The 23,580-nt window shown below is 33.1% G+C and overlaps 1 protein-coding gene across 2 annotated transcripts in view; it reads left to right on the top strand.

Annotated features, from left to right (window-relative positions):
- LOC136033969 (pleckstrin homology domain-containing family G member 5-like) overlaps positions 1 to 23,580 on the top strand; it is a 405,461-nt gene that overhangs the window by 252,546 nt on the left and 129,335 nt on the right. For both annotated transcript variants that reach the window (XM_065714997.1, XM_065714998.1), the window contains 2 exons: positions 15,367 to 15,477; positions 21,482 to 21,631. In XM_065714997.1, the coding sequence (XP_065571069.1) occupies positions 15,367 to 15,477; positions 21,482 to 21,631 (261 nt within the window). The remainder of the gene's footprint in view (positions 1 to 15,366; positions 15,478 to 21,481; positions 21,632 to 23,580) is intronic.

Here is a 23,580-nt window from a genome sequence, read left to right as displayed (position 1 = left end):
TAAAGGTAACTTTAAGAGGTAGTAATACTTTGGCTAGTTTTTTAAATTCTGGAAAGGATCGGACTTCCGTAGAGCAACAAAGTGGGGTTTATAAAATTCCATGTACTTGTGGAAGCTCTTATGTGGGAAGTACTAACCAGAATTTGAAAACGAGATTGCTACAACATCATAATTACATTTCATCGTCTTTAAAGCAAAATACCAGACCTGAAGATTTCACGTCGGCCCTCTCGGAGCATATCTTTAATTTTCCAAATCATTTTATTTTGTTTGAAAATGTTTCTTTGATTTCTAGGGACCAAGGTTTAAAGCAAACTTTCAGGGAAACAATCGAAATTAAAAAAATTCTATTCAAGAATAATTCCATAAACAGAGATACAGGTGAATTTGGATTGAACTCAATTTATGATAATTTACTGAGGCCAAATAAAGTAAATATCACCTCACCTAAGAGCTATGACCTCTGTCCACGTAATATGTCAGTTAGTTCTAATGAACCGGAACCGAAAAGGTCAAAGAGATTTGCCTCGGCTGTTGCATTGAAAAAAATAAGAGCAATAAACTATATGTAATTAGTTTATTAGGTATAAATTTTGTTTATTTTTATTCATGTCTTTTAGTTTTACTGCTGATGATGAACACTGTATATATGTTCGAAATATCCAGTTAAATAATTTTATATTTCACTGTCAATAAAAAGGTATCATCCCTATTTTGAACTGTTTTACTTTTTTTAATGGTACTAAGAAATTTTAGAGTAAAGAGCGAGGTGTCGAGGAGGAGGCAACCCCCTTCATATACCTAATAGTTTCTGTTCGTTTTAAGTTTTAATGTTGTTCCTTACTTTGAAAAAAGTTGTTAATAGTTGAAAAAACCTGTTTTTTTATTTTTTTAATCTGTTAAAAAACGTCTTATCGGGTCTTATCAGTACTATGTTTGTTCTTTGAATAGATTTGATTAAGCAGCTTGAGCAGCTGTTTCGGCCTCTGGCATCTTAGTGGTAGAGTGAGTTAGTATAGTAGTAATAGTAATAGTTTGTGCTTTAAAAACGTGTTTTTATTGATTTGTAAACAATATTTATTATAATTATTTTTATATGTGTAATTTATTTAAATTTTTAGTTATTTTTGTACTTATTTCATCACTGGTCTTATTAATTTTTAACTCCAATTTTATTTATTATATCTCTTTCCATTAGCCTATTTTATAAGTTGCCTTGACCTTTTTTTTAAATTGATTTGCACTCGAGCTTGCTTTTAATTTTTTTTTCAGGCTGACTCTTCCCACTTTCAGGATCTTTATACAATATAATTTATGATGCATAAAATTGTCTTATTATTTTTGGAATTGCTGAAAAGTTACTATTTCCCTTAGCAGAGAGATACCATATTTTATTTCTGAAGAAACTATTTAAGTCTTTAAATGACTTTCTCGTAGCCTGAAATGAGGTTTCTTTAAAGTTTGGGAAGCGTTAATACAAAATTGAAAGTCCCTGACAGCCTCATTTACGAATAGATGACTTTAATATCTATTTCGAGCTGTTAAAAAGATATTTCTATTATTTTTTAAAGTGTAAAACATGTTGATTTACGTTTTTTTTCATTATTTGGGAATAACTCACAGAAAATTAAGCTGTGGTTACGGACGTCACCTTAGTGTTAAGGTTATTGCAAGCAAAAATGATACCGATTTTGAAGAAAAAGCATGTTTGTCGTTATTAATTTTCTAAGAGATGCAAGTGTCTCTTACTTAATAGGAAATATTTACTTTGACTGTTACGTAAAAGGATTTAGATATTACCTAATAGAGTGTATTTTAAAAGCCTTCAGGGGCGCGCGAAATGACTATTTTTTATTGTTATGTCTTAGTTTCTTTGAGCATTTAAAAATCTTCAGCGGGCCGCCACATCATAATTTATTTGGTTGCTACATAATAGTGTTCGGAGTGCTACATAATAGTGTTTGGAGTGCTATATAATAGGGAATGTTTTCTAAGAGATGCAGGTGCTTGTTGCGTAATAGGGATTCTTAGAGCCCGCTAGTCAAATGGGGAATCCCTGGTTGTAAAAAAAAGGATCATGGTCCAATATTTACAGGTGAGAGTGAAGTAATCATGCGTGACTTGTTGAATCTCACGATTTGCCTCAATATTATTTCTGCATTGTAACGGAAGATAAACATCTATATCTTATTTGTAAGAGAAAGTGAAGATGAAATATTCCAAGAAGACTTGTATTCATGATAGTGTTGTGGTAGCATTGAATGACGAGAAGAGAAATATTTGGATTATGAAACAAGTGCTTATGGTAACACTATTGGATATGTATGCGTGCATCCCCATGCTTAAATTTCTTTTGAGTACTGAAAAGTAAGGAGTTAAATTTCTTTCGAGTTCCGAGAGAACTCAAGTGTTATAGAGATGCATATGCAAGAGTAGCATTTCCAGAGAAGTTGGTCTTGAAAGAGAATGCAAACATAAAAATTTTAGCTGATGGCGAAGTTCAACTTCTTGTTGCTGGTAAGACGTTACTATTTTGATGGATCTTATCACCATCCTCATACTATTACCATTAAGCGAATGGTAAATGGAAGAAAAGCATACTCATCTACCATTGTAAAGCAACATATCTTGTCTTGATGCCGAAACTGCAACCTATGTAAAATAGACGGTGAAACAGCAAGTAAAATAAATTGGGTGCTAGCGGAGATTATCAGCATGGAAATTAAACATGAATTGATGAAAAATAAACCACATGCAAACGTTACTAGCGTCAATGATAGTTTAAACCCGGACACATTCATTGAACCATGAATCAACCTATTAAAAAATGAAGGAGTTTATTACTAGCGATAAAGAATCCCTGCTAGTCTATAGTTGCTTGTGAGAATGTCAAGATTAAAGATGAATAAAGTGGACAGACATAAAATTAAAGGAAATCTTGCTACTTTGGGAAAATGGCTAATTATATATGATATTTTTGATGGTTTTCAGTACAGAAGAGAATCTTCACTAAGAGAACGATTGACATTATAATGAAAAATGAGTCTCCGTCTTTGGACTATTGTCTGAGTCTTATATGTCGGGGCCCTAAGGCGTTCAGTCAGTTTATTGATATATTAATAAAAAAAACAAATTGAAATTAAGCATGTGTTTGGAGACAACCCAGAACAGTGTATCTGTAATATCTGAAAAATGGCTAAGGTTAGTAAGTCACAAGTTTCAGAGGATTCTGTGCATTTAGATACTCAAAAGGAAATGCCTGAAATATATCAGGAATTGCTAAGGTTATTAGGATGGAATATTCATACAGTTTCGATGAGGTTTTGCAAAAATCAAAAGACAATAGGTGCATCCAGATCATCGAAAGGGGTTATTTGTTTTGATCTTAGGAATGGCTATAGTCAGGGTTTTAAAACTTTCAGGGAAAGTTCATTGGCGGGGTTTTGAAGGTTTTTTAGCACTTAAAGACACTAAGACGTAACACCCAAAGAAAACATGATTTGGTGGGGTCTCATAGGTTTTTAAAAAACTCAAAGAAACTGTGACATAACAATCAAAGAAATCCTGATTTATCGGGCCCCTGAAGGTCTTTAAAACACATTCTATTAGGCAACAACCAAACCCTATTACATATCAATCAAAGTAAACATTCCCTATTACTTAAGAGAAACTCGCATTTCTCATAAAATTAATAACACCTGCGTCTTCAAGAAGTCTTCAAAACGTGGGCTCGGATTTGAAGGGATAAGGAAGTCGCGGAAGTGCCTATGGCATCACTACTGTCGAGACAGCAAGGGTGCTCTTTGCTATGCAGTTCGGATTACTAATGTGGTTTTTGGTAATCTTCACTTCATTTTGGAGTGAATTAAATAAGAAAACAAGTTTTTTTTTTTTAACTGGAAGTAAGGAGTAACGTTAAAACTTAAGACGAACAGAAATTTTTCTGTATATGAAAGGGGCTATTCCCTCCTCACTGCCCCACTATTTTCGCTAAATTTAACTCTTTGTCACAGTTCCACTTTTCAAAACAATTAAAACTTAAGCGTAAAGAGCGATTCGTTGACGAGGGGACATCCCCTTTCATACACGTAATAATTTCTGTTTCTTTTAGGTTTTAGTGTCGCTCCTTGCTTTCAGTTAATAAAAACTTGATTTTTTAATTAATTTTTCACTATTTTCATGTCTTTCAACTATTGGAGGTTCGGATTTGGCTCACCATACATTAAAAATTACGACAAAATTTGCATATTAATTTTGGTATACCCATTGAGTATATGAAGGCCTGCCCCCTCCTCAATACCTTGTTCTTTACGCTAAAACTGTTAGAATTTTTGAAAAAGCTTCCTGTTCTAATTAAACAGCCCCCGTGTTTCAGTAGACGGTTTAAAAACATTGGGACAAACAGTCAAACTTTAGCGTAAAGAGCAAGGTATTGAGAAAGAGGCAACCCTTCATATATCGATTATTTCTGTTCCTTTATCAAATAATTTCGATAAATCCGGCTCACTCTCTATGAAATATACCCTTCCCTTTACTCCTCCGCGGAAATTTCATTCAGCTTAAAGTGCACCTCCCTCCTGTCAAAATTCCTTCCAGACAGTTACATCCTCTCTGAGAATCCCCCTTTATAATTGCAAACGCACGATTCCACCTGAAAAATTATCCTTAACATTCCTTCATTCGAATAAGATTTTAATCTCTAACCGGTTTTACGATTACTCCAGAAATATCCCTTTTCGTGGAAATAATTTCCCGGAAATCAAAACACGCGCGTTAAAACCCTTGAATAATTCTCCCAGAATATCTCCACGTGAAAAATTTGGCAAAGAGACTGTAAGACAATTAAGACAATTGTATAGTAATTCTATCAAATCCCCCCGCGTAACATTTTCCATGGAATATTTCCCCCGCTTATCCCAGAAATTTCCCTTCCCAAGGAAGTTTCTTCCCATAAAAATCCGCCACGAACACCCCTCCCCCCAAAAAAAACCATCTGTATACTTCCCAATACCAAATTTCCATATGTCTTTTCTCCATGGACTGTGGCCTTTCCCCCCGGACTGTGGGGGTCATTTTACATCTAAAGACTTTATTATGTGATCTTTCAAATATACTAAAAAAAACGGCTATCTCAAAATTTTGATCAGATAATTTCTGGGAAAATGGGGGTGGAAGGGGGCCCAGGTCCCCTCAATATTCTGGTCACTTAAAAAGGGAACTAGAACTCTTAGTTTTCATTCGAATAAACCGTCTCCCGATCTTCTAGGACCACTATTTCGATACAATCACCGCTGAAGAAAAAAACAACAACAAAAAAACAACAACAAATAAGCACGCATCCGTGGGCTGATGCGTAAAATAGCAAAATTCCAAATTTTTGCATATAGGAGCTTGAAACTTTTACAGTAAGGTTCTCTAGTACGCTGAATCTGATGGTGTGATTTTCATTAAGATTCTTTTAATTTTAGTGTATATTTCCCTCCTATTTCAGAAATCAGGTAAATTTTCTCAGGCTTGTAACTTTTGATAGGTAACATTAAACTTGATGAACCTCATATATTTGGAATCAGCATAATTTGATTCTTTTGTATATCTACTGAAAAAATAATTCCATTTTCCTAGAGTTTCGGTTACTATTGAGCCAAGTCGCTCCTTACTTATGATTCGTTACCATGAACTGTTCGATAAAACCAGATGCGCATCTTGTGGTTTGCCTGGTGGAGCTGTTGGGAATATTAAAGATTTCATAATATTTTGAACTATGAGCTGTTTTGAAAAAAAAAAATACCCCTTCTCTTAAATACATTCCTTTCCCTTGTAAGAATTCTTTTTTACATATTGGTTTTAACCGTAAGCCCTTCACTCAGTCTTATTTCTTGAAATGTTGTTAAATTAGATATTATATTTTCGAATGCAATTAAAATCCTTGGAAATCCTTTTATGATTTAATAAAGCTTTCAACATAGAACATCCCAAAGAGGCTTTTAAAGCTCGGGAAAGGGAACGAACTTAGCGCTTCTTTTAGTAACTTTTCATCATTTATTCGCCATTGGACTTTATATTTATTTTTTTACAATAGGAACTTATCGATCAAAACGAACGACATATTTTTTTTTTTCATTTTTAATGTACCCTTTCCTCCTTTTCAAACTTTTCAGGGCAATGAATGGGAAGTAAAAAATACCCATTGTAAATAAATCTGAAACTTAAAAACTTTAAATTTTGGTTTTTAAAGATAGGCAACGAAATAATATATTTTGAATCCGCGTTTCAGATACGTAATATTCGTCAATTCAAAATGTACACATCAAAAGTGGTCAGTCTGAAAATGCCTGCGTAATTCCAGACATAAGGGAAATATGCTTTGGAATTCAACATGTCCGATAACCAAGATTCGAGGGCTTTTAATCCTATTAATAATGCTACAAAAGGTCATATTTTTTTGTCACAGATACGTGTTCATTTCTAATTTTTTCCTTCCAATAAGTGATTTAAAGAATAAATCGCAGTAGAATCTCGAGGGTGGTCCAATGAACGCGAATTAAAAGCTAAAATATGCTTTTTAAGTAGCATTAGAGATCGCACCCCGGCAAAGTGCTGATTTATGTTACATTGTGGTAAAAAACTGAAGTTCTCTCCAGTAAAAATAATAAGACGATCAATCGGCTTGGTGTGCCTAAAAACTAATTATATTATCTCTAGAATTTTTGTTTGTTTCAAACCTTAACGTGTAAGACTTTTGCCTCAAGTCTGGAATTCCAATACAGAATCTCAGAGACTCCTGCTAGCTTCTATTAAAATTATAATCCCCTTCAGAGGAGTCACGGAAAAACTGTTTTATTTTCAAAAAAAGCATATCTGTTGAAAATACTGTCAAAGTACTTTTCTTATAGATATTTTATTGAGTAGCTTTTTGGTGTTTTTGGTGGTTATTTTTTACTCTAGACTCGGAATTAATTTATGTTTGCTAAGAGGTGGATCTCATCCTCCTGCTTCTTCTTCTAACCTTTGAAAATTAACAAACTATTGCTTACCTGAACAATCAACTGAAAACTGGATATTAGAATAGATGAAAGAAGCCAGTTGATTTATTTTTTATTATATTCTATATTTGAAACATTTTCTTAAATTCCCGCATTCTCATTCTTTTATTTGGGTTTTTATTTCCTAGCAATACAGTCAAAGATATATAAAATGCATAATTATAAATGCATATAATTAAATTATATAGTTAAAATGCATATAATTATAATTATATAATTATAAAAATTATAATTATAAAATTATTAAAATTACATAATTAAATGTATATAATTAAAATATAATAAATTATATAATTAAAATTATATAATTAAAATGCATAATTATAAAATTATAAAATGCAAACATACGGCAACGGCATGTTGCCGAACACCTCTAACATTAATTTACTATTTTTCAAGAATTATGACTTGATATCCTAACCAGGCACTGGTGAATGGGTTGAGAGCCTCAGGCTTTTAACCCCTCCTTTCTCTTGAAATCTTTATATACGTGGGATATTTATTAGCCTAAAGTTTTTCATGTTTATAGCATAGTTTATCTAATTTCTACGCTACTTTTTAAGCTCTGCCCCATACCTAATTCAAATTAACCCTTCATGAAGCTCTTTCCAGAAATGTATCCGAGTTCATTCTCGATAATGAACGGTAAGTAAAGAGCCATCCTTGTGAATAATTAGATTTGATTAACCTCCAACTCTTTATGTTAAGGTTTATTGTGCTCTACTGGAAACATTTTTGAGTGCAAAAATTGTTGTTAGTGGTTAATTATAAGCTCCTCAAAACAATCATCAATAAAATATATTTTAACCACTCTACTAGATGGTTGTGCCCTAAAAATTCCCTTTCCTTTTTTCTCCCTGAGCAAATTTTCTGAACAATTTGACTGTTTCTAGTCTTCTTCGCGTTCCACACGTTTCACTTTTTGTGCAATTCAAAATGGTGGCTTCAAACAACCATTCAGTTACATAATCCCAAGAATAAAAAATATACCCAAAAATACATTTAGATAAAATAAAACACAAAATTATATTTTGTGTTTTAATGTCATTTAATGTCCTTTATTTGAATTTTTAAAGACATAATTTAAAAACTCAGATAAATCTGACAATTTTTGGCCGGAGATTCGACTTCACAAAGCTGATAGTTTTTTTTTTATCTTGACTTTAATTATTTAGAGCTGTTAATTATACACCCCAACTTTAACTCTTTAGAACTAACGGTTGTTTTAAGTGGCTTTGACTTCTTAGAGATGATAATTTTTCGGTTTGTGTCCAGTTTCTGGGAGCGAAATCTTTTACTTTCAACTTATTCATATTGTTTGAGCATAATTCTCGCAATTCTTCAGAGATAATAGCTAAGGTTGTTATAAAAAATGAGAGTTTTTTCATTGCCAATTGTTTCTAAGAAATTCTTTTAGTTTCGTAAGCATTCTAAGTTTCTAAGATTTTCTAACTCTGATTGTTTTGAATTAGTTCTTTTTTGATTTAATTCTTAAAATTAGCTGAATTTGACAAAAAAAAAAGAAAAAAAAAGAAAAAAAGAAAAGAACGAATAAGGGAGCTAAAACAAAATCAAGGAATCAGAAAGAAACTAGATTTCTCAGCAGTAATTGAATAATAAGATGCTGAAATAAGATAAAAATAAATTGGGACGATAACACTCTAATAAAATTAGAGGAATAATTCTGCAAATAGAACAGAAAAACAAATATACTATACTACCGGGTTAAAGAGTAAGCTTTAATTACACTAGTTTATTCTTTTAGCTTATAGTCATAAGCTTACCATATTGGTTCTTGTTTCTCGAGAAAAGACAAATGGCAGTTACTTTTGAAAACATGATTGGCTTTCATTTCACATTAAGCTGGGAACATGCGTTAAAAAGATTCGTTTCAAACTAAGATTTATCACCAAACGAAGAAATAGAAATTAAGATGTGAAAACTTTTTCTCAGCTACTAAACATTTTTCTCTAAACTTTTAAGATAAAAAAAAGAAAAATTACCGATGGATACTAAGAATCCAAAAATACTCAGTGTATGCAGTACACATCCCACCTCATTACACGCATCATAAAAATGAATTAAGAATCATTTCATATGTAGCCTTTTGAAATGTACCTTCGACAATGTATCTACAATTTTACTTTTAAAGGTCATATCTGATATTTGAAACTTCTGAAATAATTTCCAGAAACTATTTGCTGAGGTACATTCATAGGGAGGATCCTCAGGGCAATGTATGTTCAATCACACTTCGATTCTTCTGCTTTAGGTTTTCCTGCTGATTCTCTCTTTGAGTGCAACTTAGCAAATGGCTCTTGGCTATTACGTCATACCTATTAAAATATCAGCTCCATTTTCTCTCTTCACGAAATTTTATTTAGTACTATCAACGGCTGTACGTTGAGGCCTACGAAGTAAAATACACTGACTATACTTTCTTTAATCCTACTTTTACTCATTTTCTAACGTCGCACTCCTTAAACTTAAGCTTAATTTAATCAAGTCATGTTTATTAAGTTTAATATGTATCTTGGGTCACTGAAAATCTGAAAAAAAAGGAGCGGCAGAATGCTTTGACCTAGAAGCGTCGAAGCTTTAAATCCGGGCCTGAGTGAAACAAATCCGGGCCTGGGTGAAAAAAACCTTGAGCTGGTAAACTTTTATCAATTAATGTCTTTATCAAACATACAGTTTAATTTTATTAGTTCTTGCCAAAACTGTTCATTCTTTTTTGAATAAAAAATTATTTTGAAAGAGGGAATTTCGAAGAACTTGAAACTTTGGCAATCAAAAACGAATACAAATGAATTCAAAAATATAACTTTCCAAAAAAGAAGCTTTTTAAAGAAAAGTAAGGGTCATAATAAACTTAGGATTGGAAGAAATAGAAATCTACAATATAACTCAAACTCAAAACGACCAGAAACTACTTTTAAAGAAAACTGAAACCCAAAACGAACAGAAATTAAATCAGCAATCAAATAAATATTAGGTACTAATATAAATGAATAATTAAATTTAAAATGAGCCAAACTTAAATAGAATAGGCAAGTAAAGCTTGAAACGAAAAAGAAAACACTACAAACAAGAGTATGGGTTTTGCCTCCTTCTCTCACTATAAAAGTTTAAAACCTACTGAGCGATTGACACTTTACTGAAATCCAATTATATTAAAAACATTTTCTTTTAATCTTATTAAAACATTGAAAATAAACATAAAAATTACAGCAAAATTCAATTTTTAACTGATGAGCTTTCAGCTATTAATATTATGATATATCAAATATTCAGTTTAATTTTATTAGTTCATTCCATGACTGTTCAAGACAAATATAGTATCACTAAAAACAAAGCTGCCCCCTTCCCTAACTGTAAAAATCTAAAGCCTTCATCGTCATAGGCGCTTCGCCGAAAACGAATTATCTTACAAATGTATTGTTTTCTAGTTACTACAGAGTTGAAAATGAAAATAAAATTACTGTGAAATAAAATAATGAACTGATGAATCTTAAAACAAAATATTTATATACCGAAAATTCAGCTCGATTTTATTCGTACTTTCCAAGGCTGTTCAAGACATATATAGCTTTCAGTAAAGCGTCAATGATGCAGCAAGTTTTATACTTTTTCAGTGAGAGAAGGAGGCAAAACGCAAACTCTTGTTTGTAGTGGTTTTTGTTCGATTCAAGCTTTATTTGCATGCTATGTTTGAGTTTCGCTAGTTTTAAGATTTATTTATTCATTTATATTAGTACCTATTTTATATTTGATTGCTATGGTTTTTTAATTTAATTTTTGTTTGTCTTAGGTTTCATTTATACTTCAAAGGCAAAACGTTTTTATTCGTTTTAAGCTTGTTTTGTATATTCAATTTAAGCTTCTCTCGTTTTTAGATTTATTTATTCGTTTTATATTTGTACCTGCTGTATTTTTTTTGGCTATGATTGTTTGTTTAATTTGTGTTCGTTGGGTTTCATTTATTCTTTAATATTAATTTCTTGTCGTTTTGAGTTGGAGTTGTTGTAGGTATCTATTTCCTCTGATCTTAATTTTAATATGACCTTTATTTTTCTTTAAAAAAAACCTCTTTTTGGAAAGTTTTTTTTTTTAAGTTAATCCAAAAATAAGCTTGTCTACCGGGGAATCAATTGGGCAAAATTGTTGGATTCAGTAATAACTGTCAACTTTAAGTCTCATGGCTTTTTCCGTAAAGAAATTTCTTTGCCTCTAATTTTTTTTTCATTTCAGTTTCTTAAAAAAAAAGCAAATTTACTTGAGACAGCAAGAAGGACATAGGAGCAAATTTTTGTACCACAGGAGCTAGCAGCCAAACTTTGTTTGGCACAGCTTGGGTTTGTTACTGCAGTGTGATTTTCCCAAAATGTATAATCTGTATTTTGGGGGCGTTAACCTGATTTTTATGTATATGAAAATAGCTTGTAAAGATAGGAGATTAAATATTCCCAGGGCCGTATATAAATCTTTTTCACCCCTAGGCCCAAGTGTTTGGTCACCTCTAGGCAGCAATTTTTTGGGGGGCGGGGAGACATGGAAATTTACGGGAATATCCCTGAAAATGCGGGGATAGTGGAAGCCCTGGACAGAAGGCAATTGAAGAGCGATGAGCTAAAAGTAATGAAAGAGAGAGGTGATACCGAGCTCACAGCTGCCATCCTTGGGAGACACCTGACAGCAAATAAGCAGCTACGGGATTCCTGTGTTATTTTAAAATCACTTTTCTGCGAATATGCAGTGCAGCAGCCAAGTGCGCCTGACACATAGACGGTAAATCACATAAGGCCAGTTTTTGCTAAGAAAAAAAATCCCTTTGTGCTTTTTGTGTTCCCTCAGTATTGTGCGCCTCTAGGCTCGGGCCTAGTGGGCCTATGCGTAAATCCTGACCTAAATATTGCTGCGCACTTTCAGACAAGATAACATTCGGCATATAAGAAAAATTCAAACATCGAAATTATGTGATGAAAAAGGTTCCTTGCTTAACTCTGAAAAAAAGAAGAGGTAATTCTCGTTGAAACAGATGGTAAAAATGGCAGATTCAAAGATATTCATACACATCCATTTTAAGTTAATTCGTGACTTATAGGGGAAATTCGATAATCAAAAGCATGCGATGGAAAATGTTCCTTGCTTGGTTTTGAAAAGAAAAAAAGAGGCTCTATGTTTATTTGGTACCTCATTAACGGTGTGATGTTACAATACTAACTGTTGGGGTGGCACTTCGCGCCCCCCAAGCCCCCCCCCCGTACGTGTAAGTCGTTACGCGCCATATTAGTTACGCGCCATTATAGTTGTGTCCCTGTGTCCAACCTGTGAATATAGATAGATGTGCCCCTGTCGTCATTTCTATATTCCCTTGTCCCCCCCGGCTCCCGGTGTCCCGGTCTGTAGTGTCATCTTATAATGACGTCATATACAAAAGCCTTATACACTTATAATGACGTCATATGCAAACCCACAAACAAACAAACATGCCTACAAACAACTTATTTTTATATATATATATATATATATATATATATATATATATATATATATATATATATATATATATATATATATATATATATATATATATATATATATATATATATATATATATATATATGTATAGATGTAGTTTCTTTTTTAGTTTTTCTTTTTTTTAGTTTTGCAGCTTTTTTTTATTTTTTTAGCTTTTTTTTCTTTTTAGGTTTTTACCTTTTTTATTTTTTTGCTTTTTTTAAAGTTTTTCTTTTTAGATTTTTTCTTTTTTTTAGCTTTTTTCGCGCCATATTAGTTAAGCGCCATTGTAGTTGTTTCCCTGTGTACCACCTGTGAATATAGATAGATATATATATGTTTTTAACTACGTAAAACTTGCGAATATACAACATTCTTCGCTGTCCCATTGTCTGTGCATATAAATAGATTGTCAGGTTTACCGACTCTTGAACATGCAACATATAACTGTCCATGGGGAAAACAATCCGTATTCAGATCTATACCTCATTATTCTAATGATTGTCCTTGAGCTTTGTTGATGGTGATTGCTAATCGAACATTCCCTGTGTCCCGGTCGTCATTTATATATCCCCCCTGTGCCCCCCGGCTTCCCCGTTGCAGTTTTGTCCCTGTGTCCCGGTCGTAATTTATATTCCCTGTGTCCCGGTCGTTATTTGTGTCTCGATGTCCCAGTCTGTAATTTCTCTTTGAGTGTCCCGTTCGTCATTTATATTCCCTGTTTCCCGGTCGTCATTTGTGTCCCGGTGTCTCGGTCTGTAATTTCGTCAGTCGACAAACATGACGTCAGTCGACATACAACTTCATGACGGAATAATGCTCAATCCTCATAATGACGTCAGTCGACAAACATGACATCAGTCGACACACAAACATGACGTCAGTCAACAGACATACAACTTATTTTTATATATATATATAGACATAGATATAGTTTCTTTTTTAGTTTTAATTATTTTTAGTTTTGCAGCTTTTTTAGTTTTTTGAAGGTTTTTTTTTTAGTTTTTTACCTTTTTATGGCACTTGGTATTAACCAAATGACATATAGCAATCGCAAATTCTGTCGGTCAATGTTCATTCTAACATTGACAGTTGGAAAAATCTTCACGTGCCAAGCATGCTAAAGCTCAACAATTTATAATAAACCTTAAAATTTTAAGTATCTGTTTTAAGGTTTTCGAATTACTTTAATCTATTGTCAAAATATTTTGAAATATTTATGCAATTCCCAGTTTTTACATTTTTAGTTTCAGTTTTCTTTCTCTTCTTTATTTTTCAGACGTAAATACATATCGCCAAACCTTTGTTTTTTAACTAAAATCTGGTAGGCATTGATGACCTTATCCAAGTCAAAATCCCAAACCCGGCGTTCTTTTGCGTTCTTTAGCCGCAAGCCTTTTGGCATTAACTCTTTGAGCAGCTTCCTCGGCTGTTTCTTCTGTTGTAGGATTTAGTAACATTCTATCTTTTTCAATGTTTTTCAATTTGTTAATGTCCATTCTAACATTGACAGTTGAAAAATCTTCACATGCCAAGCTTGCTAAAGCTCAACAATTTATAATAAACCTCAAACTTTAAGTATCTGTTTTAAGGTTTTCGAATTACTTTAATCTATTGTCAAAATATTTCGAAATATTTATGTAATTCCCAGTTATTAATTTTAGTTTGTTTTCTTTTTCTTCTTTATTTTTCAGACGTTATATGCAAACCCTCAACACAAAAATACATACAACTTATTTTTTTATATATAGAAGATATAATCTGGCGTAACAGACATAATGTAACAGACATAACACACATACAACTAATTTTTATATATATAGATAGAATAATATTTAAGAAATACAAGTTTTAGTAAAGTCGGTTTATTAAATTAAATAAATTCTTTATAGAAAAGTTGTTTAATAAGAATTATGAAGTTCCTTCATAACATTCAAATTACTTCTTTATTAACATTCAGTCAATTCAAGTACTTATTTACACCTACAAGATAATGTTTATTATACAAAAATAAAAGTCTGGATCAATGTATTTCATCAGGAATTTTTTTCAGGATTGTTTTTTTTTCAGGAAGAATAAGGGATTCCAAAACCTCTCAAAAACGCCAAGCAAATCCTTATTATTACTCATATCTTCTCAACTTCAACATACTCCTCATAAATGTAAATACTTCAGGAAGGTTTTCTGTCATTATTCATAAATAAAACCTATGTAGGAGTATGGATGTTTACACATTTCCCCTTAAAAAGTACTACGAGAAATGGTGGGTGTGTATGCAGCTATGTAGAGCAAATCGATTTGCAAACCCGGGTAGAACTGTGTTGTAGTGAGGTGATAAATTTGACTCGAATCTCGATTTTCATAAATCGAATAAACGTAACATGAACAGTCATTATTCAACAATTGTTTGACATAAACACTGGAATTGAACTGGGGGGATGGTGATTTGCCGTCATTTGATATGCCAACACGGTTATGCTAATATGCCATCTATAATACCAAAAATTGCTGACAGATTTCAGAATGGTTTTGTTACATAAACTAGTCTATCTTAGAGTCACATGGTCTATGAGGAAAAAAAAAATCGTGGATAAGTGTAAAAAATCGGAAAATTCTTAATTGTATAAAAATATATTTTATAGTATTTGCAAATTAAACAAATTAAGTTCGTACTTCGCTAATATTTTACTTTCAGGCAGCAATCCCAAGCTAGTAAAAAGGGTTAAGGCTTTTCTACATAAAAGTGTAGGATGTCAAGTTAATGGGCTAAAACTATTTTTACAACTTGCTGCTTTTCTTATAGTTTGACGAAATTTTTCATCCTTACACAAGATACTGCTTAGAGCAATCTCAATGTCAGACATATTGTCGTGAGAAAGATCAAGATAATGAATTATTCAAAGCGTACCTGGCCGTAAGTATTTCCTGTAATCTGCATCTAATTCTGTTTGTGCTTTTAACTACACCTTTTGACTTCACAGGAATTTGTGCCGCTCGATCCCCACAACCACTGATTCCGCTACTGTCTTGAACTATTGTTTACTTTTTTTGCGCCCATGCATATTTTATAATGATTAGTATAAAAAGGATGAAAGATTACCTCGATTAGAGTTTCAATGGAAGCTTTTCACTAATTTAGTATTATGAAGAATTGTTTTCCTTGCTTTAGTTTAATGGCCTATTAACATTTTTCAGATATTCTCATGAAGAATTGTTTAAGATTAGGCCTATGTGTTTATTTGAGTAACCGTATATCAAACAATAAGCTGTAAGAAAAATTTGGTTCGATCTCATTTTTAGGGAAGAAAGATTAAGATGGCTAAGTGACTTTAAACTGCTCAAGAATGACAAACTTTCAAATATTTTTGTTTTTGGGAATCCATCTGGGACTAAAAGAAAAGGAGGTTGCCACAAGTGAGTTACTGTGGCAAGAATAAAATTCCACCATTGACAGTTAAGATACTTTTGGATGTTGCTTTTGTAGTCTATTAAATTCAGTTTTGTGTAAAAAACGGTAGATTTATAAAACTATTGAACAGGGAGACAAGACAGAACTCTCTATGCGAAAAAGCTCCTTTGCTGACCTTAAGTCATTCAGAATTTTGTTATGAATACCAAAAATATGACATTGTTAAGCAACTGATTTAAAAATTTAATCATCCATTGTAAACATCTTTTTCTTCTTTATTTACATTAAATTCAGTTTTTAAGCTTGTTTATACAAAATGTATGTTAATATAGTGTAAGTGTATGCATGAATTTAGCAGTAATATATAGGTACACTAAGCTTTGTTAAATGATTTCACTTACGAGATTTATCAGCCTCAGTTAGAAATAGTTTTAAACTAAATAAAAGCTGTTAATAATTGGTTGATTATGATGACAGTGCAAAAATGTATTAGTAATTGACTAAAGCTCAACTAGAGACTATCGCAAAAAATTACCATGTGTTATTGTGTACGAATAACAGTTCTATTTGGACAAATATTTTTATTAGACAGTAAAAAAAACAACAATAAAATCTCTAGATATTTCAGTCACATGCACAGTGGTCATCCCCAGCAGATAGGCTAAAATAAGGTTTTAGTTCTTCTGCTGAGGAGGGCCACTGTGTATGTGACCGAAATATCCTGAGATTTTGCTATTATTTTCACTGTCTAGTAAAAGGATTTGCCCCTATTGAACCGTTATTTGTATGTAATGGAAAGGCAGTGTGGTCTTCGAAAATACCCATGTGATTGAGTTTTGCACTTTGTGATTTGATTTGCGTTTTATATGTTTGTTTCTTTTTGTGTTATATCGTTTTTCTTCAATTGACGTGCGACCGATTATTAAACTACGGTCTCACCGACTTCTTTGCTTTCCAATAATTATTCAAATATTATTTTTTTTTATTCGAAAGCCTGTAATACAAAAGACAAAGAGACGGGGCAATAGTAACGAAAAAAGAGAAAGAAAAACATATATCCAAACTCATCAAAAATTCAATAAGTCACTGGAGCTGTATAGATGTCCAATGATGGCCCAGTTAGGAAAGGCGGGAATTATCCACAGAAACTGGCTTTTTTGTGGTGGTAATGGGGTCAAGAATGTAAAGTTTTCTCACAAAACAAGAATTGTGTGTTTATGTGAGGAAGCGTAGAAGATGTTTCCACAAGTGAAAAAAATAAAACTGAGCAAAGTTTTGACTTGTCTGAATTTCTAAATAGTTTCGAAAAAGTTACAATATACACATAATGTAATGCGGTAACAAATTAAAAAGTTTTGGAAGAACACAACAGTTGAACCGTTACTTATTCGTGACAAAAGATATATTGAACACCCTCGCTTGACGTTCGATTTGAGCTATTGTTTTACAAACTAATAGAGCTAAGCTTGTTTTACAAACTAATAGAGAAACTAAGATAAGTAATGTGACCAAATGGATTGATCTTGCTAGTTCTTTGGGGTGTATCAACTGGTAGCACTTGCCTTCAGCTGAATAAAGAAACTTCAGAAATATGGGCAACGAAATATACGCGCTAAGCTTCTCTTATTCAGATTGTAGTCGGCTAGAAACATCCTTGAAGCAGTGGATGGTACAAATCAAATTCAGAGTATCGTCTGCAAGGCCGACCGTTGGAAAATTAATACCAAAAAAATGAAAGAAGATGGGACAGCAGACTGTGCAAAAAAACCCATATTGTTGACGAATGAAGGTGAAGAATCAGCAGCCTGACGGGTACCCCTGCCAACGTCAACTAAAACATCGCGAGTGGCGGGATGGTTAGAACCAGTGTGGTTTATTAGTGAGCCATCAGCATTAGATGGAGAGTCAGTCACCAGGTGAACCTTAAGGCCGTAGTATATATCACGAAGAGCTTTGGTTTGGGAAGGGGTCCCTTCACATTTTGTGGCGTAAAGTAACATAATGGCGTAAATCAGAGAGTCAAATGTTTTGCACCTCGTGACTGGTTAGAACAAGACTTGTACCTGATGCATCATCAGTCAATGCATTCGGTATGTTGAACAGAGCGGCAAACATAGCAGCAATTACTCTAGGGTGGAACGAGGAGCATCGAGTGGTGAATTTTCCTTTCTTTGGAATTGGGCCAAGATCTCCAATTAACAAGGAAGAAGACACAAATCCTGGGATAACAATCGTCTCCATGAGAAGATCGCCAAGGTTTTACAATGTTCCACTTTCATAGATAATATTGAGTTAATTCAACAGAAAAATAAGAATTCTGCGCAGAACTTCAAATATCTTGGGCATATATGTAGGTAGTAGGAGCGCCTCTTGAGAAGCTTCTCCAGAAAGAATTTGGGACGTTGGAAGCTTGCTGTGAAGCATTTTAACCAAATGGTATAGATTAAGATAATTTTTTGACAACCTTCGTTAGAAAGACGAATATCAGAAACCTAGCCAAAACAAGATACCAAAATTTGGATTTTTTCCAAGTTTCAACAAGGCTTGGGTAGATCGACCAATAGTTTGTGATGCCCCGACAAATAAGTTCAAGGATTAAAGTGGCCTTTTTTGCACATTGTATGGCATGACAAATCTGTAAAGATGGAGACTAAAAAACGCGCGTATCTTATATATATTGGGTTTCTCATAAGCAGCTTGAATTGAGTATGGATTTTTGCAAAACCGCGTCCATAATGGTTGTGAAGAAGTCACGTCAAATATTTTCCATGTCTCTATAGAAACAGGGCTGGGGTTGATGGGGTTGTGAAAAGGGAGTAAACTGAGCTAAAGATTAAGAACAAAATAGAGATAGTGGAAGATGGTGTTATAGCTGGATGTCAGTGATGATGTATACATGGAACACCTGAAGACTTACAGAAGAAACCATACAGTCAAAGTTGAATATATGGCTTGTTTGGTATATGGAAGTTTCGCTGAGGTTGTTCGGCAGGATCCTAAGCCAATAAGAAATGCAAGACATAATAGAAGTAGGCATTGAAAAGGTGTCAGTTATGTTACAGTTCAAATATCCTATAATAATGCAATGATCTAACTGGCAGATTTTGGAAAGGAAAAATCCTAATTTCTCAAACACAGATATAAACAGGAATTCATATCGGATATTATCATAATCTGTGGAAATTTTTTTTTACAACAACAAACTCTTTAACAAAAATAGCAAGACAAAAATCAACGACAAACAAATCAAAAATACTAGAACAAAGTGAAATATTAAAAGGGGTAGAAACAACCCTCAGCAGGCGACCTCTGGAGGTGGACCGTCTAACAGGCACCGAGTAAGCCCTAAATTTATTCTGAATTTCTAGCAGGCTAAAACCATGGTTCGTCACAAACTATTTTTGTAAGCATAGTTTACCACAATCTGAAAGTGAATTTTTCGTTACTGGAAGTTTAACTGAAAAAGAAGTTTTACTGGAAGTTTAACTTCGTCGAAAGTAGTTCTTAAGTAAACAGATTCTGACGATCAAAACAATTTCACTAAAGACGCATCTTTGCGTAAAAAGTTTTATGGAAAACACTATTAGGAATCAATTTTTTCAGCAAGTCTTACGGTGCTTGATTAAAAAATGCTTTTGTTAGTGAATGTCTTTTTTTTTATTATTTTGAATCAGAATTGAAAAATTATTTAATCCAATCGTCAAAATTCAACTTATAATATACGAAAGCTTCCTGTTTATGCAAGGGCTCTTTCTTTTTGAGAAACCTTCTGGAAAGAAGACCGAATTTTATTTTGATCAGACAAACCAGTTGGTACTTTCAAAGCGACGTCACTTAAGGCCTATTTACAATGAGATTTTGATAAATACGGGATTCAGTTTGCTCTAAATCGGGCCAATCAGAATTCTTTCATAGAAAATCCAGCCAACAAAAAATCGTAAGAAAAATATGATTGGATAAAATTAGCGCTGCCTAATCACAGTGTTAGTAAAATATTGTTGTTAATTGGCCTTTAATAGCTCTTAGTTAAAAATAGTTACTCTCTCCTGTCAGAGTTCGACTTATCTGTTGCTGTACCGCCGAAAACGTGTCGTTATATTTTTTTAATTTATTAGCTATGGTTTCTCAAAATCTTTCTGTTACATCTTTTTTCTTTTAGTGGTGTGAGACCCTGCGTGATTGTGGAAGATGACGTCTCTCAGATCTTTATATCTGTTATGTCTTGTCTCTGTTATATCTTTTTTCTTTTAGTGGTGTGAGACCCTGCGTGATTGTGGAAGGTGACGTCTCACAGATCTTTATATCTGTTATGTCTTGTGTCTCTGTTATATCTTTTTTCTTTTAGTGGTGTGAGACCCTGCGTGATTGTGGAAGATGACGTCTCACAGATCTTTATATCTATTATGTCTTGTGTCTCTGTTATATCTTTTTTCTTTTAGTGGTGTGAGACCCTGCGTGATTGTGGAAGATGACGTCTCACAGATCTTTATATCTGTTGTATGTTAAATACATATCTTTTTTAGTTTATCTTTATCTTTTTATCTATTATCTTTTTAGTATATCGTTTTTCTTTTAGTGGTGTGAGACCCAGCGTGATTGTGGAAGATTACGTCTCACAGATCTTTATATCTGTTATATCTTATGTATTTGATATATCTTTTTTCTTTTAGTGGTGTGAGACCCAGCGTGATTGTGTAAGATTACGTCTCACAGATCTTTATATCTGTTATATCTTGTGTCTCTGTTATATCTTTTTTCTCTTAGTGGTGTGAGACCCTGCGTGATTGTGGAAGATGACGTCTCACAGATCTTTATATCTGTTATGTCTTGTGTCTCTGTTATGTCCTTTTTGTTTTAGTGGTGTGAGACCCTGTGTGATTGTGGAAGATGACGTCTCACAGATCTTTATATCTGTTATGTCTTGTGTCTCTGTTATATCTTTTTTCTTTTAGTGGTGTGAGATCATGCGTGATTGTGGAAGATGACGTTTCACAGATCTTTGTATCTGTTATGTCTTGTGTCTCTGTTATATCTTTTTTCTTTTAGTGGTGTGAGACCCTGCGTTATTGTGGAAGATGACGTCTCACAGATCTTTATATCTGTTATGTCTTGTGTCTCTGTTATATCTTTTTTCTTTTAGTGGTGTGAGACCCTGCGTGATTGTGGAAGATGACGTCTCACAGATCTTTATATCTGTTATATCTTATGTATTTTTTATATCTTTTTTCTTTTAGTGGTATGAGACCCAGCGTGATTGTGGAAGATTACGTCTCACAGATCTTTATATCTGTTATATCCTATGTATTTGTTATATCTTTTTTCTTTTAGTGGTGTGAGACCCAGCGTGGTTGTGGAAGATTACATCTCATAGATCTTTATATCTGTTATATCTTGTGTCTCTGTTATATCTTTTAGTGGTGTGAGAACCAGCGTGATTGTGGAAGATTACGTCTCACAGATCTTTATATCTGTTATATCTTATGTATTTGTTATATCTTTTTTCTTTTAGTGGTGTGAGACCCAGCGTGATTGTGGAAGATTACGTCTCACAGATCTTCTAGTCAAACCTATGCAGCGATTGACCAAATATCCACTTCTTTTGAAAGCAATACTTAAGAAAACAGATTCTGACGATCAAAAAATTGCCTTAGCTGATATGGTATGTTCGAATTTTCACTTGTGGTGATTCAAAAGACAATATGTTGCATGACATAACTTTTATGTAGAAACACATAAACTGGAACATGCGTTTTTATTTCTTTGACTGTTAATGACAAACAGCTGTTTGTGCATAAAATATTGATTTAGGCCTGCAAGCTTCGGTCAAGTAATTTTTATATCAGCATGTCCAAATTCCAGGCATTTCTACATTTGAGAAAGGAAGTGTAACCCATTTCAAAAGATACAGAGACTTCTGTTCATCTTAAGCACCAAAAAAGATACAGAAAGACGGATCTGACAAAGCGACTAGGGGCTTAGGGCTTAATAGCTTGTGCTATAAATATCAATTTGGCACACAGTGTCGCATATGGCCTTTTAGATTGCCACAACCATAATTTATTATGCAAGTTTTCAAAAGGAATGCCACTCAAAATAATTGAAGCGATTCAGCAGTCTGTTGTCAATATGGATAGTGCTTATCTGGTAAGTCCAGAAAGTGTATTTGGAAGAAAATGAAATAAACGATGAGCCATGTCACGCCTTTGACTTGGAAGAAAGGGAATACTAAAAACATGTATATAGCCTAAATTACAGGCTATCGTGCTATCTTGCTCGGTGCTTTATCTTAGCATTTATGAAAAGCTGAAAAAAAACAATTAATTTGAGTATTTTGTTAGGAGAGTTGATTTTATTGTTTATTTGGGTTTGGAGGGGATTTCAGTAGAAGGGGATAATGTTCAAACCTAATGACGAGCCTGATAAGGAAACTAAGAACTGTGAAATATTTTTAGAAGTGTTTTGTAAATATTGGGAATGCCATTATACTTGTCAATAATTTTTGTTGTTGTTGAATACTGATAAGTGGCTAATTCATTATTTTTTAAAATGGTAGTTACGAAAGATCCCCGAAATACCATAAAAAAGTACTTTTTACAAATTAATAAACAGTTTTTTATTTTATTTTGCTTTAAGGACAAATTATGGGTCCTATGAAAGTTGCAGTAAATTATTCAACTGTTTATGAGAGTTTTTAATATATAGAAATAAAAATTATAGTCTTGTTTGTTTTTGAATCATCATAATTTTTACTAGGATTTTTTTTTTGTAATTTCGGGTGGTTTGGACAGCAAAAGCCCAAAAAACATGGGAAAAAGTTTGGGTCTTAGAAAAAATGTCATAACATTCTTTAATTCAGCGCAAACATTTGTACTACAGACATTCCAAAAAAACTATATTTGCTTAGTTTGTTTACAGAAACACCAAATACAGCCAAAAACGGAAAATAAACTTTTAAGCGTAAACGTAACGACTGGGAAAAGTGGGACGTAATTTCTGGAATCCAGAAATGATATCAAACAGTTCATGGTAACGAACTGTAAGTGCGGAGAGACCCGGATCAATAGGAACCAAAACTCTAAAAACAGAATTTCTACACCGATAGATACATCAAAAGAATCGCACTTTATGCTGATTTCAAATATATAAGCTCCTTGAAGTTTAGTTACTCATCAGTAATTACGAGCCTTAGAAAATTTGCTTTATTTTCGAAAAAATTCTTAAAAATCTTAATGAAAATCATACCATCAGATTCAGCGTATCAGAAAACCCTACTGTAGAGTTTTCCAGCTCATATCTGCAAAAACGTAGAATTTTGTATTTTTTGCCAGAAGAAATATCACGGATGCGTGTTTATTTATATGTCTATTTTCATCCCAGGGTATCAAGTGAGGGTTCATCCGAACGGAAATTAAAAGTTCTAGTGTCTCTTTTGACTGACTAAAAACATTGGAGGGCAACTAGGCTACCTCCCACGCTAATTTTTTCCCAAAAATCACTCGATCACAATTTTGAGATAGTAATTTTGTTAAGCATAGTTGGAAAATCTAATAACTATGTCTTTGACGATGTTGTATTGTTTACATATAGTATTAATTATTGGGAAGTATA

Source organism: Artemia franciscana, chromosome 12 (assembly GCF_032884065.1).
Source record: "Artemia franciscana chromosome 12, ASM3288406v1, whole genome shotgun sequence".
NCBI classification, from domain to species: domain Eukaryota; kingdom Metazoa; phylum Arthropoda; class Branchiopoda; order Anostraca; family Artemiidae; genus Artemia; species Artemia franciscana.
Note: the sequence above shows the minus strand (reverse complement) of the source record. Positions and strands in the feature narration are given on the sequence as shown.